Source organism: Odontesthes bonariensis, chromosome 5 (genome assembly GCF_027942865.1).
Source record: "Odontesthes bonariensis isolate fOdoBon6 chromosome 5, fOdoBon6.hap1, whole genome shotgun sequence".
In the NCBI taxonomy this organism is placed as follows: Eukaryota; Metazoa; Chordata; class Actinopteri; order Atheriniformes; family Atherinopsidae; genus Odontesthes; species Odontesthes bonariensis.
In genome coordinates, this window is record NC_134510.1 from 34,061,150 (window position 1) to 34,077,285 (window position 16,136).

The 16,136-nt window shown below is 40.9% G+C and overlaps 1 protein-coding gene across 1 annotated transcript in view; it reads right to left on the reverse strand.

Moving 5' to 3' along the window:
- The window catches only part of LOC142380383 (uncharacterized), a 29,908-nt gene extending 19,075 nt beyond the window's left edge, over positions 1–10,833 (reverse strand). The window contains exons 1-4 of the mRNA XM_075466202.1: positions 10,656–10,833; positions 10,306–10,373; positions 8,453–8,747; positions 8,017–8,171 (exon numbers count right to left, since the gene is read on the reverse strand). Of these exons, the coding sequence (XP_075322317.1) occupies positions 8,017–8,171; positions 8,453–8,747; positions 10,306–10,369 (514 nt within the window). The 5' untranslated portion in view covers positions 10,370–10,373; positions 10,656–10,833. The remainder of the gene's footprint in view (positions 1–8,016; positions 8,172–8,452; positions 8,748–10,305; positions 10,374–10,655) is intronic.
- Between the last annotated feature and the right edge of the window lie 5,303 nt (positions 10,834–16,136).

The window sequence follows — 16,136 nt, forward strand, 5'->3', positions numbered from 1 at the left end:
ACCTGGCAAGCACCAATCGCACTTAACCCTCTGGAGTCTAAAGCCTGGTTTATAGTCGGTAACGCAAGACGCAAAGCAAGACGCAAGAAGAAACGCAAGCCCTTGCGCGGTTGCAAGCCCCCCATTGCGAGCTTGCGTGTATCACCTCAATTTTCTAAACTTCACGCAAGAAAAGACGCAAGCCTACTACTTGAAAACGACATACTCATCGATCAGACAGCATGCAGAGCGTTTACACACAGTGCACTTCACTCCTGCCCGAGCCGAAATCAGCCAGCCTGAAAAGCTGATTTCCCTTAAGCTATAAACTCTGTAAATATATGACTTTAGCAACATTTGAAACATTTTCAGGCGAGAAAGTAGTCGTTTAGACCCCCAAGGTGTTGAAAATCTGACAAAATACCGGCTATTTACAAGAAGAAGAAGCATGAATCCACTCGAAGAGGTCCTGGCGGTGAATTTGCTTTCATCGTAGTAGGCTTGTCATTGAAAAAACCCGCTACTCCACCTACTGTCCTGGCAGTGAATCGCCATGCAGCACACGCAAGCGCCGGCAAAGCTAAATGAAGCATAAACGTCTCGAGCCATTAACATACGCGCAAGAAGAAAGCGCAAGGGCAGTTAAAAGAAGTATAACTCAGCCTTAAGACCTTTCAAAGACTTTGAGGCAGTTTGCAACACCTTGACATTTTGAAGTATTTCAACTAACTGTAAACATCTATGCAAAAGTGACACATATGGTTCTATTCTGAAAAGCCTAACAAAAAACAATATGAGAGTGAAGTGAATGTAATACAAACAAGTTTTATTTAAATTGAGGGGAAACACAACTGTACAAAAAACAAGTTTTAGAGGTCTTCAAACAGTGCAAGAAAACACACTATAAATATATCTAGGCAAGACTTTTGAAGGTTGAACCTTGTAAACAAAAGTGTTGGCTGCATAAAAGTAAAGAGTGCAGTCAGAAATGTTTTGTTGTTTCCACACAAATTGTAAAAAAGTCATTGCAACTCAAGGCAGTGTCTCTGTTAGTTGAATACTAATTAGATGGGTGTGTAACACCCCTGATTGCCCCCACCCCCCTGTCACTCTCCATGTGATAATTGTCTGTTTATGCTGGCTGAATGGGGCGTGTTCTCACCTGTGAATAGCCACTCAATCACTTGGTACTTAACATGTGAATAGCGATAGGTGTGGCCTAGGAGGCTGCTGCAGTCTGAGACTACAGAAAATCCAAAGATTTCTGTTCACTCTCTTTAAAAAGGGCCACCTATATAATTTATTTTAATATATATATATTTGAAAAGTAGAAGTTTCAAGGTTTTTAATGGTGTCACATGTTTGAATGACAAAAACTCACAGAGTTACAGATGTGTTTTTGGAGAAGTGTCAAAAATCCCGCCGGCGGGTTCTTAGACTCCAGAGTGTTCACCAAGTTCGACGTTTGTCATAATAGGTTAAACAAAGCTCAACATTTCACACACTGGATACTGAAATGTTTAACTCTTTCAATGCACTCTCAGATCTAAAGGCCCATTTGGATGCTGGCTGTCATTGCTTGTGATTAATTAAAATAAATCCTTCTGTGTCTTTAGCAATTCCAAGATAAATCAAACAACTAATGCAGACATCGTCTCAAACCACACCAACGATCAAAAATCATGTACGACAAACTGCAAGTGTCTTATCACACGGATTTGTTTAATAGACAAACATTTGTACTGGAAGAGCAACACTGCACTCACTTGATGACCTTTGGTAAATGGACCTGTCCCAACTTTTTTAAGATGTGTTGCTGCCTGAAAAGACAAAAAACTGGCGGAGTACCTGGAAATCTGAAGAACAACCTGCAGAAAGCTGAAGAAAAGTTCAAGGAGGAGAAGAAAAACAAGCAGATGCTCAATGTTGAGTTCAATGTTTAGCTTACTGAGGAAAAAAACTCCAGAAAGTGAAATAATTAAGCATCCAAAAAATTTAGTTTGGCAAAGGGCTTTCAGCGGGTCTCACTGGAGCATTAATCTGTGTTTAAATTGGATTAAACAAATGAGAACATATTTAATCTTAACATCCAGCAGCTGCAGCAAATGCCCCAGAAAGAGAGGATTTGAGTTACCAGGTAGAGACTGAAAAGCTGTATCAGTTCAGCATTTTGGAGGTGTTCTGCAAGGAAGATTTGAAAGAGAGCTCCAGAAAGAAACTGAACTGAGAGCAGAGGCACAGAAGAGACAACTGGAGGCTGATATGATCAGTGAGGCACTTCTCCAAAGATTTGCGGAAGCCTGAACAGTCACAGAGAGGCTGTCAGCTGAGACCCAGATGCTCGTTGAAACAGGAAGTTCTGATCCAAGACGACGAGGAGCTCACCCACATACTCGATAGAGAGAATCCTCAGGCCCCGAACGGAAAACTATTAAACTGAAGCCTTGGAGAACAAACAAACTTAAAAAAGAAAAAAGAAAACATGTCATCTGCTCGGACAAAGACTTCCTACCATATCAGAAGAAGTTTTTCCCTTCATTCAAGAAGCAGAAGTAGTAGAGCCATCCTGGCCACTCATTACCACTTGAGTTTTTAAAAAACATGTAAAACACAGCTTTCTAAAGGGAAAATTAAAGAAAAAAATGGCTATAATGAGAATTTTTTTTCGAGAGAAGATGGAAATACTCATCACAACAGTTTGTAACTCCCTTTAAAGAGACACAGAAGAACTGTTGTGTTTGAGCTTTTTTTCAAATATTGTGAAGTTGATTGATTAGAGAAACATGAATTTAATATTCTAGAAATATTTACCAGATAAAAAGAACAGAAATCCAGCCCAAAAAGCACAGTTTAACATTGTTAAACACATATACAAACCCAACTTTCTAATAATACAGCAACGTTTTCATTTTTCATTTACATCGGATTCTGTGTTTGCGGGAGCTATGCCCACGATGGCCAGCGTGAAGCTTTCCACTGGGCGACCAATCGTCAACCACCCCCACTACGAAGACGCTGGTCTCAGGTCAGTTGAAGCACATTGCCGTGCTTTTTCTCAGGTCGCATTAAATGGAACGATTCCAGAGAAATCCCACGAGGGAAATATATGGTTACAGTGTATTTGATTGATTTAAAAAAAAAAAGGGGTGAAATTGGGGAAAACACTAAATAAGATAAATGAATGAATGGGAATGACCTCCTGTATCGCAGCAGAGCTGAAGAAGCCTCTGACTGAAGACACAAAGCTGGTTTTATCAGTATGTTGTGTACAATCACAGAAAACCCCCAAAATGATAAAAGCTTTACGTGACAAAGAGCTCATTATACATGACGAGATCATTTCTGAGCCTCATAAGAGCCCTGTGTCCTGCTCAGTATAACAGGAGAGCACATCTCTGAATATCTGATGATTGTGAAAGAGGGCTGCAAAGCACCGGGTAACTGTCACTGAAATGCTGCTGACTGCGTGTGCAGTAAATTAGCTCGTGTGGATGCTTTCAGTGTAATCTGTTGGTTTCCTTAGCTAGGCTACTTTCTTTGAATTGGCTCTCACTGATTAGTTTATAACTTATTGTTAAAATGATTTACACAGATTTGCTGCAATGACAAAAGGGAAGACACAAATGCCTGTGTAAGATTTGTTTTATTTTTTATTTTAAAAGATTTCAGTTTATTTCAGCAAAGAAGACAGTGTAGTTTGTAGCTACAGCCAGTGCTAATACAATTACCAGTTACTGAACAGTGATCAGTAATCTGATGTCTTTGCATTCCTATTAATGTAACTAATTATTTATTTGTTTTTTTTTTTAATGATTTGCAAATGAATTAGAGTTTAAATGTAATCTAAGACAGAACCATACACCTCCACCTCGCACAGAGTTAGGTACTCCTTCCTGTCTGCCTGGAATGAATATGTTAACATCGCGGCCATCCATCCTGGTACACTGAAATTCAACGGTAGTACCTTTGGCGATGCTGCTGATTATGCCTTACCTGGTAGAAGAAATAGACATGACTTAGTAAGTGCTGGATAGGTTGACTAAAAAGATACACCTCATTTTCACCATTTGCATGTCCTTTATTTGACTTAGGCCAAGAGGAATGTTGGTATTTAAAGAGTTCTCTTTTTAGCAAGTTTCAAAAACACAAGAAAGAAAGTTTAATTAAAGTTATATTCCTTCTACTTTGCTCAATAGGACAAATATCTATGTTATTATATATGTATAGATAGATAGATAGATAGATAGATTAGAATAGAATAAAAAAGACTTTATTCATCCCCCGTGGGGGAAATTTAAAATTCAAATATATATATAAAACCTCTGATGAATTAAAATTCATAGCTTAAATTCTTACCAGTTCGGGCATTAAAACCGTAGACCTCCACTTCACAGAGTGAAAGAACTTTGTTTGAACCAGGTATGACCACAGTCACATAACGTCCCTCCACCGCATCAGATAAAGTTGTACTTTGCGTTGCCCCATCAGAAATTCCTGTAATTGTAGCAACCCTAGAAGAGAAAAAGCATCTCAGTGACGTTTATGATCTGCTTGGAGGATTCTCAGTGGCAGGGTTGTGTCGGGTTAAGGGACGTAATTGTTGTGACTTGATTTAAAGGTCAGATTCTCAAAACCTGTTGTGACATATTGGACAGTATTTCTATAAACTAAAATAATTCACAAAAGGAGAGATCAAAGGGGGGAAATGTGGTGATTAGCATTGCAGAAAAATAGAAAACTAAAGGTGCTCCAGTCAGTCACTGTCACAATGTAACTGTTAATGTTCACTCACCGTCGGCTGTTGGGACCATTGTAATCTTTAGAGCTGCCAATGTGAATCTCTGCCCCAGCAATCCTGTTTCCGCAACAATCTCCTCTGTTGGTTATTTTGATGGAAGTGATTACATAGGACTCCAGCAGGTCCACTCTCCACCAGGGATTGGTTTGCTCAGCGCTGTGAGTGCATGATCCGTGGCCAAAGTTAGAATTTTGGTTTCCATCGATAGCATTGTAGGCAGCCCCGTGTACATCCCTGTCTCCTGTGTAGCGTTGAGACTGAGTGGCTTTACCACGCAAAGCCAAATTTGCTGGAAAAAAAAGCATGTTTTATTGTTTTTTTGTGCTGGTTTTTCATAGGATAGGCAAGGCAAGCCATTTTATAGAGCACAATTCGTACACAAGGCCATTCAAAGTGCTTCACAGCTACATAAAAATCACAAGAAGGCAATAAAATCATTAAAAAGAAATAATAATAAAAATAATAATAAAAAAAAAAACATATTTTTAAATTTTTAAAAACCCATTAAAAATAATCATTAATTAATTAATTTAAAAGTGAAGAGTGCAGATAAAATACTTTCAGGTGTCATATGCACAGCTAAATAGAACAGTTTTCAGCCTGGATTTAAACATTGTCAGAGTTGAGGCCTGTCTCACATCTTCTGGAAGGCTGTTCCAGATTTTAGGAGCATAAAACTGAAACACAGCCTCACCTTGTTTAGTCCTGATTTTGGGCCCCAGCAGGAGAGTTTTTATGTTGTTTTTTTTTTCCTTTTTTGATGTTACAACTTGTTCAGTGTGAAAAATCAACAAAAATAATCAAAACTGGTGAAGTGAAATGGGGGTGAATGCAAAAGGGATCCACTTGAAAAATGTTCACTACACTTTTAGCTTCCGTTGAAGCTAAAATATTGTTGAGTAATGCCACGGCTCGTGTGAGGTGTTCAGCGGATTGCGGTCATGCCATCGGCGCTTCGGAAAGGCACGGTCGAGCCATCTACACTTAAAAACCAATAGCGCGTCTACAATATTTTGGCTTAAACGGAGACGATCAGGACCCTGTTAAATGCTACGTCGCTTGGGCAGCAACCGATCACTTCAACTCCAGCTCCGGACTCGGTGGATAGCCGCTTAGCATCTCTTTTTCCGTCCCGCCAGCGCAGCATGCCTTTGCCAGCTGCAGCTGCAGTGTGAAGGGAATGTGCCCCTCACTATCAAGCCCAACAGTGCTTCGGTGCATGGATAACTGAATATCAGTAACTGAAGTGTGTTGATGATGTCTCTATTATTAGGATCATCTCTAGACATAGCAGCAATGAATGATGACAATGATCGTACAGAATCCGGAACAGGGTCTCCGTTGAAGCCAAAATAAAGTTGAGTAATGCCGCTGCTTGTGTGAGGTATTCAGCGGGTAACTGAGCAATTGTCGATTATTTTATTTCGTAAAATACCGGCCGGAGATTGCACAAAACGCCTGAAGCTAACCACAATGACTTCTGTTTAAAAAAAACAACTACTGTTTAAACTACAACTCCCGGTTTAATAAAACGCCTTCCTATTTCACTGAAATACCTTCCGTTTCAAATAAAACGCCTTCTGTTTGCAACTGAAATCCACAAATATTTGACTAGTGTGTATGAGAGGTTTTACTAGTGTGTATGAGAGGTTTTACTAATGTGTATGAGAGGTTTCACTAGTATATATGAGAGGTTTTACTAGTGTGTATGAGAGGTTTGACTAGTGTGTATGAGAGGTTTGACTAGTGTGTATGAGATGTTTTACTAGTATTTATGAGAGGTTTGACTAGTGTGTATGAGAGGTTTGACTAGTGTGTATGAGATGTTTTACTAGTGTGTATGAGATGTTTTACTAGTATATATGAGAGGTTTGACTAGTGTGTATGAGAGGTTTGACTAGTGTGTATGAGAGGTTTGACTAGTGTGTATGAGATGTTTTACTAGTATATATGAGAGGTTTGACTAGTGTGTATGAGAGGTTTTACTAGTGTGTATGAGATGTTTTACTAGTATATATGAGAGGTTTGACTAGTGTGTATGAGAGGTTTGACCAGTGTGTATGAGAGCTTTTTACTAGTATATATGAAAGGTAAAGCTTTTCATTAGTTAATATGAAAGCTTTTCAGTAGTGTGTATAAGAGCTTTTGAGTAGGTCATATAAGAGGGAAATGTTTTCACTAGTTTATGTGAGAGCTTTTCACTAGTGTTTGTGCAAGGTTTTGAGTATAGTATGTGGAAGACTTTAATTTCATATGTGTATATGGAAGTTAATTCTGATTTATGTCCCTTGTGGCACCTCATAATAAATGCCCTGGTTTTATTTGAATTGAATAATTTTGGCAAGGGCTGCATGGTGGTGTGGTGGTTAGCACCGTCACCTCACAGCCTCTCGCCCGATGACCGCTGGGATAGGGTCCAGCCCCCCCCCGCGATCAAACCGATGAATTCAGCGAATACAGAAAATGGATGGATGGATGAATTTGGCAAGCCTTTGCAGACTTTGTTTACTCTTTAAATTGTCAGAGGGTATTCACAATTTAGATTCATATTAGCACAGCCTTGCAAACTTCCACTAAACATCCATCCATCCATTTATCCAGGCTGGAGCCTGTCCCAGCGGTCATCGGGCGAGAGGCAGGGTACACCCTGGACAGGTCGCCAGTCCATCACAGGGCCACACGAAGACAAACGAGACAAAAAAACCACACACACACTCACACTTACTCCTAAGGACAATTTTAGAGACACCAGTTAACCTAACATGCATGTTTTTGGACAGTGGGAGGAAACCGGATTACCCGGAGAGAACCTTCCCTAAACATAATTATTGAAGATCATCCAGATCTTGTACTTTAAAAGTGTTTTTGACTCAAATGCATCAAGTTCTCGCCTTGTTAACTCTGCACCTTAATTAAGTGGAAAGGTTACCCCCATGATCACAAAAGCTTTGCTGACAGGGGCATTAGACCCTGGTAGGGTCGTCCAAGGCAAATAAGTGTCAGGGGAGGTGTAAGATTGAGAGCGGTTCAAAGACCTTAATGGAGAGGGTTAGATGGTGATAGAAGGGTGGATGAAGTTATTTTAATAATGAGTTACATTGTTCATTGTTAATATGTGCTGCATGCTTTGTGGAAATTATATAATTGCAGTCCTCCAGCTGGTATATTGTTAAGATTGTTAATGGTATATTATTTAGCATAACTTCTGATGAATTAAAAAGCATAGCTTAAATTCTTACCAGTTGGGGCTTGATAACCGTAGACCTCCACTTCACAGAGTGTTAGAACTTTGTTTGAACCAGGTATGACCACAGTCACATAACGTCCCTCCACCACATCAGATAAAGTTGTACTTTGCGTTGCCCCATCAGAAATTCCTGTAATTGTAGCAACCCTAGAAGAGAAAAAGCATCTCAGTGACGTTTATGATCTGCTTGGAGGATTCTCAGTGGCAGGGTTGTGTCAGGGTAAGGGACGTAATTGTTGTGACTGGATTTAAAGGTCAGATTCTTAAAACCTGTTGTGACATATTGGACAGTATTTCTATAAACTGAAATAATTCACAAAGGGAGAGATCAAAGGGGGGAAATGTGGTGATTAGCATTGCAGAAAAATAGAAAACTAAAGGTGCTCCAGTCAGTCACTGTCACAATGTAACTGTTAATGTTCACTCACCGTCGGCTGTTGGGACCATTGTAATCTTTAGAGGTGCCAACGTAAATCTCTGCCCCAGCAATCCTGTTTCCGCAACAATCTCCTCTGTTGGTTATCTTGATGGAAGTGATTACATAGGACTCCAGCAGGTCCACTCTCCACCAGGGATTGGTTTGCTCAGCGGTGTGAGTGCATGATCCGTGGCCAAAGTTAGAATTTTGGTTTCCATCGATAGCATTGTAGGCAGCCCCGTGTACATCCCTGTCTCCCGTGTAGCGTTGAGACTGAGTGGCTTTACCACGCAAAGCCAAATTTGCTAGAAAAAAAAGCATGTTTTATTGTTTTTTTTAATTTAATTTTGCTGTTTTTTCAAAGGATACAGGTTGTCCTTTTTCCTTATTTTGGTTTTACAACCTGTAATTAAGTGTGAAACATTAGCAAAAACAATCAAAACTGTTAAAGTGAAATGGGGGTGAGGGGTGGAAGTATTTTAAAATACTTAAAATAACAAAAAGTGATGCATGCATATGTGTTCACCCCATTTGCCATGAAGTCCCTAAATAAATAAATGAAAATAAGTACAGTAAGTAAAATAAGGTCCATATCCAAGGTCCGAGTGTCATGAACAGAGAGTACAATAGGCCTGTTCTGAAATAAGTCTGGAACACCATGAATTAAGGCATCCCACCTAGTAAGCGACACCATGAAGACCAAGGAGCTCTTTTACAAATACAAGTACAAATTAGGGTTGGGTCAGAGGAAATATATCAGAAACTCTGAAAATCTCACATTAGATCAATCATCCAAAAATGGAAAGAATATGGGACCAACAAGTATACCAAGAGACGGCCATCCACCAAAACTCCCAGACTGGGTAAGGAGGGCATTAGACAGACTGCAAAGAGACCAAAGGTATCAAGGAAGGAGCTGGGAAGCTCCACAGAGGAGACTGGAGTATCTGTTCAGAATCGAAGGAATTATGGTGCAAAAAACAGGTAAAGTCTTCTTGTTTCAGTCTTCCAGAGAGATAAGATTGGCACTAACGCTCACTTTCCAGGAGGACAACGAACCTAAACACACTACAAATACAGTACTCGAGTGGATTAGGGTGAAACTTTAAAAAGCCCAGATCTCTGTTTGACTGAGAATCTGTGGCATGAAAAAAAGATTTCTTTATAACAGATGAACTTCAACAACTTGAAGGAGCTGGAGAAGCCAATTCCAGTGGCTTGAACTGCCACGGTCATAGAGACAAACCCAAAGAGTCTTGCATAAAACAATTAGAAACAAAAAAAAAGAATCTGGTTCATCTTTGTGAATTAGGCTTAAAAGTGGGGTCTGAGATCTTGGAAAAACGGTTCCTGCAAGCTATGTTTTTGAAAATACACAACCTTGGCTCTCCCTTCAGCCCACCCCTCGAAACCACGGCTTCAAAACACATGAACGAGTCACGAGTCTGTGAACGCGCAGGGGGGAGGGGTGAGGGGGGCTGACGGTTGATTGGCGTGTCAGAATCCAATAGAAGTAACTCTCATCATTACTTCTATTGGTCAGACATTTCCTCTTGCTACACCCTCTACAATGGACTAAAAGATTTCATTTTTTTTCCAAACATTCTATTTTAGTGGGTGCAATGGGGTCGTGAGGAGGTTTTCAGACAATATGATAAAAAATGCTCCAGAAAACATCACAGACCCCACCTTTAAGAGAAATGAATGGTTATAAAAGGAAATATTATCACTATTTTATAGCATTCCTCGTGTTATTCATTACATTAAATTACATCTGTTATTAGTAAAATTATCAGTGTTCAATGTGTTTTCAAAGATTGAATTGTATAGTTAACACATAAACAAAAGTATTTTCATACTTACGGTAATCGTACGCTGAGTACATTGGCAAGAAGAGGACCAAATAAAATATCATCGCGTGCTCCATAATTCTGGTTAAAACAGACAAAACAGAAACTAAATTAAGAATAAACTAAATTAAGAATAAACATCAAGCTTTCTTTTAAAACAGAGAAAATAATGCTAATTCTTTCCTGCTCTGAGCATACATTTGGTTGACATAATTATTTTTTGAACTGCTGATAGTTTTTCCTCTGAAAATGGAGAGTTTTTAGGAGTAAAGATAAATTAATGTCAAAATCGGTCAAGAATTCCTTTACTCAAAGATATACTGATCAAATAATTATGACAAATGTGTCAAATGAAATGCTTACCCTGATTTCTTGGTGGACAGATGTTGGGTCAATGGGGTTGAAGGATTCAACAGAAAGCTTCTGGAAAGATGATCACCGATTCTTTAAATATTGTGGAATTTCTCGTGTCTTCATGTCTCTATCCAATCACATCACAGTGTATAATCAACTCCTCCTGTGTCAAGTATTTTTAAACAGTCATCAGAATATACAGTCAAATATTTAACCAAGTTCGACGTTTTACCCTCATGACATGATAGGTTAAACAAAGCTCAACATTTCACAATCAGGATACTGAAATGTTTAACTGTTTCAATGCACTCTCAGATCTAAAGGCCCATTTGGATGCTGGCTGTCATTGCTTATGATTAATTAAAATAAATTCTTCTGTGTCTTTAGCAATTCCAAGATAAATCCAACAACTAATGCAGACATTGTCTCAAACCACACCAACGATCAAAAATCATGTACGACAAACTGCAAGTGTCTTATCACACGGATTTGTTTAATAGACAAACATTTGTACTGGAAGAGCAACACTGCACTCACTTGATGACCTTTGGTAAATGGACCTGTCCCAACTTTTTTAAGATGTGTTGCTGCCTGAAAAGACAAAAAACTGGCGGAGTACCTGGAAATCTGAAGAACAACCTGCAGAAAGCTGAAGAAAAGTTCAAGGAGGAGAAGAAAAACAAGCAGATGCTCAATGTTGAGTTCAATGTTTAGCTTACTGAGGAAAAAAACTCCAGAAAGTGAAATAATTAAGCATCCAAAAAATTTAGTTTGGCAAAGGGCTTTCAGCGGGTCTCACTGGAGCATTAATCTGTGTTTAAATTGGATTAAACAAATGAGAACATATTTAATCTTAACATCCAGTAGCTGCAGCAAATGCCCCAGAAAGAGAGGATTTGAGTTACCAGGTAGAGACTGAAAAGCTGTATCAGTTCAGCATTTTGGAGGTGTTCTGCAAGGAAGATTTGAAAAAGAGCTCCAGAAAGAAACTGAACTGAGAGCAGAGGCACAGAAGAGACAACTGGAGGCTGATATGATCAGTGAGGCACTTCTCCAAAGATTTGCGGAAGCCTGAACAGTCACAGAGAGGCTGTCAGCTGAGACCCAGATGCTCGTTGAAACAGGAAGTTCTGATCCAAGACGACGAGGAGCTCACCCACATACTATATATAATATATATAATAGAGAGAATCCTCAGGCCCCGAACGGAAAACTATTAAACTGAAGCCTTGGAGAACATAAAAACTTAAAAAAGAAAAAAAAACATGAAAATTAAAGAAAAAAATGACTATAATGAGAATTTTTTTTCAAGAGAAGATGGAAATACTCATCACAACAGTTTGTAACTCCCTTTAAAGAGACACAGAAGAACTGTTGTGTTTGAGCTTTTTTTCAAATATTGTGAAGTTGATTGATGAGAGAAACATGAATTTAATATTCTAGAAATATTTACCAGATAAAAAGAACAGAAATCCAGCCCAAAAAGCACAGTTTAACATTGTTAAACACATATACAAACCCAACTTTCTAATAATACAGCAAAGTTTTCATGAAGTTGATGAGAAATATTGATTTGTTTTTAACAAATCAATATTTCTTGGTCAGCACTGCTCACTGATCTATATTATAGGGAGTATAGGGAATTATTCACTGAGTCTGGTCTTTTATTTTTCTTTAGCACAAGTTTCTTGTGTTTACATTGAATCCAAATCTAGCCTAGCTAGTGACTGTTGTGAATAGGGCAGCTAACAACAAGGGAAAGACCATGTGACAGATTGGAAAGACAGCTGACAGGAGGCAAAGACCCCAAAGGTGCTGCCATGAGCTAGCAATCCATGGTAGCGGTAGTGAGGCCTAGCAGCTTTGTTACAACCAGCATAAGCTACAAATAGATTAAAGAGAATACCCCAAGAGTCAGCGAGAGCAGGGGCGGAAGATGACTCACAGGCAGACTACATGGCAACTGACACTGGAACGAACATGACTGAGGTGGATACGCGACTCAGTGAAGGATAGGGGCACAGACCTATTCTCTAGGGCTAGAACTCACCAGAATAGTTCTCAGAGGAAAGAGAGCGTAGTTGGACAAAATAAAAGTGGTAGGCTAGAGGGAAGTAACCTCCAGGTTTGTCCTTGTGGCTGGCAGAAACTAACATCAAATAGAGGCCTTCAAATGCATCAGGGAAGAAAGAAATGTGTGGTAAAAGAAGGGCAGTGTGGCCGCATCGATCAATACTTTTTAAGAAGTCAATTGAGTAAGTCGGATGAAGTCCAGCGGCAGCCACAGTCCAAAGGATATCAATAACACAGCTACGGAGGGGGAGGAGGAGGTCCTAAGAAGGGATGCAGCTGATACTGAGGTGAACAGGCCAGTTATAGAGAGAAATATGGAGCAGAAAGCTAGAGTTAAGTGGCCTAGGGCAAATAGTAACAAAGAATGGGAGGCAGTCAATAAAGATTTGTCAATAATATTGGGTAGGTTTGGAGGAAATGCAAGCGATAGGCTAGAGAAGATGGGAGATATAATTTATTACTATGGTGTAGAGAGATTTGGGGTGCAAGATGCACGGGTCTCCATGAAGACGGCGCCGCGGATGGCTGCCTCGGTACTTCGCTCTCTTGTGTTTTTTATGTTTTTGTGCATATGTCGTGTTTTCTGTGCTCCTTCTCTGGTCACTTATTCCAGAGAAGAACTCCTAAACATTGGTATAACTACCAGCAAAGTTTTTTCTTCGGTTCTCATCGATCCGGAAAACTTAACAGAACTACTCATTGGAGGAGCAGCAGCTCTCTGTGGTCTCCGCTGGAGATGCCGGACACATCGGGGGAAGCGAGCCGGCGCACTCGTCAGATTGCGGCAGCGGGGGTTTCGCACTGCGCTCCCGTCTATTCACCTGGCCAACGTCCGCTCTCTGGCGAACAAGGTGGACGAACTGCAGCTCCTCAACACAACCAACTCGGACTTCAACACCTTCCTGCCTGAAGGTCTGCGCTGACCAACTGGCCCCCATCTTCACCCGGATCTTCAACAGATCCCTGGAGCTGTGCGAAGTCCCCTCATGCTTCAAACTCTCCACAATAATCCCGGTCCCCAAGAAACCCACCATCATAGGACTGAACGACTACAGGCCTGTTGCCCTCACATCTGTAGTCATGAAGTCCTTCGAGAGACTGGTGTTGGCGTACCTGAAGGACATTACAGACCCCCTGCTGGACCCCCTGCAGTTCGCCTACCGAGCAAACAGGTCAGCGGATGATGCCGTTAACATGGCACTGCACTACATCCTGCAACACCTCAACTCTGCAGGGACGTACGCCAGGATCCTGTTTGTCGACTTCAGTTCGGCGTTCAACACCATCGTCCCAGCCATCCTCCGCACCAAACTCACCCAGCTCAATGTGCCCTCCTCCACCTGTCAGTGGATTACAAACTTCCTTACCTACAGGAAGCATCAGGTGAGGCTGAGGAGCATCACATCCAGCACCCGGACCATCAGCACAGGCGCCCCCCAGGGGTGTGTGCTCTCCCCACTGCTCTTCTCCGTTTACACCAACGACTGCACCTCAAGAGACCCGTCTGTTAAACTCCTTACGTTTGCAGATGACACAACGGTCATCGGCCTCATCCTGGATGGTGACGAGTCTGCATACAGACGGGAGGTTGAACAGCTGGTCTGCTGGTGTGGTCAGAACAATCTGAAGCTGAACACGCTAAAAACAGTGGAGATGACAGTGGACTTTAGGAGAAGCCCCCCCACTCTGCCACCCATCACCATCACCAACAACGCAGTGTCTGCTGTGAAATCCTTCAGGTTTCTGGGCTCCACAATCTCTCAGGACCTGAAGTGGGAGACCAACACAGTCACTACCATCAAAAAGGCCCAGCAGAGGTTGTCCTTCCTGCGGCAGCTCAGGAAGCTCAACCTATCTAAGGAGCAGTTAAAAGACGTGCGGCAGCATTTTGCACCACCTGAAACGGGCGATGGAGGACCCACTAACCCCCACATAAAGAGTATTACAGTAATCCAGCCTAGTGGTTACAAAGGCGTGTATTACTGTTTCAAAGTGTTGCTTAGAAAGAATGGGTTTTATTTTGGCAAGCTGCCTCAAGTGGAAGAAAATCGATTTAACGACCGAATTTACCTGATAGTCGAGCTTGAGATCGGTATCAACTTTCACCCTAAGGTTAGTGACAGTTGGCTTAATGAACTGGGACAAGGAGCCCAGATCTACAAAGAGGGCCCCAGTTGTGCCACCAAAAACCATCACCTCTGTCTTCTTCTCATTAAAATTTAAGAAGTTTATACTCATCCAGGCCTTTATGTCGTCCAGACACCTGAGTAGTGGTTTGACAGAATAAGCGTCTTTCTTTTTCAGTGGGACATAAATCTGGCTGTCATCCGCATAACAGTGGAAGGACATACCATGCTTTCTTAGTATGGAACCAAGTGGTAGCAGGTAAAGAGAGAAGAGAAGAGGGCCTAAAACTGAGCCCTGGGGGACCCCACATGAGAGATGAGCAGAGGAGGACACAGAGTCACCAATGCTGACACAGAATGTTCGATCAGCCAAGTATAACCTGAACCACTCCAATGCTACACCACTGATGCCCACAAACTGTTTCAAACGGGAAACTAAAAGTTCATGGTCCACTTTGTCAAATGCAGCAGTTAAATCTAAAAGCACCAGAATAACACAGTCACCAGAGTCAGTAGCTAAAAAGATATCATTAAAAACTCTTAAAAGAGCTGATTCTGTGCTGTGCAAGGTTTTAAAACCATATTGGACGACCTCAAGAATTTTCTGCTCTTCCAGAAAAACCAATGGTTAATTGGTGACTGTAAATTGTCCCTGGGTGTGAGTGTGAGCGCCCAGCCACTGGATAGCCCAAGCCAGTGTATTTCTAGTGCTGCTATTCCGAGCCTAGATGAATGGTGAGGGTTGCGTCAGGAAAGGCATCCGGTGTAAAACGTGCCAAATCAATGATGTGAGATAGACTCGCTTCGGCTGAAAGAAGTAGTAAAATATTTGAAAACACTGACATTTTTCAAAGAAATGATCAAACTTACAGTTGTTTACATGTTTTCTTCAGATCGTTTTAGCATGAAATTGTGTGCTCTTCATCATAACAACCACAGTAGACCTGTAAATGACTGTAATTTGTGGAAGGAGCAGATGTGGGTGTGTAAATATTCATGATGCGTCATATTAACAGTTGGTATCACATATGTGTAGAGCATACTCACTGTCTGATGCAGATAACATATGTCAACAGTTTGTAGATAGAGCTTATTGGGATGTACAGTATACTGTAGCAATAAAATGCTCAATAAGACTTTAGCAAAAGCTAATGGACTGTTGTTTCAAATATCCTGATGTCACCATCAGTTCAACCTGCCAAGACTCCTGATGTGTAGATGCTTTAGGAGATGTTGAGTTAGTAAATAGCCTATGGAGAATTTTGACAAAGTGTCCAAAGTGATGGGAAGG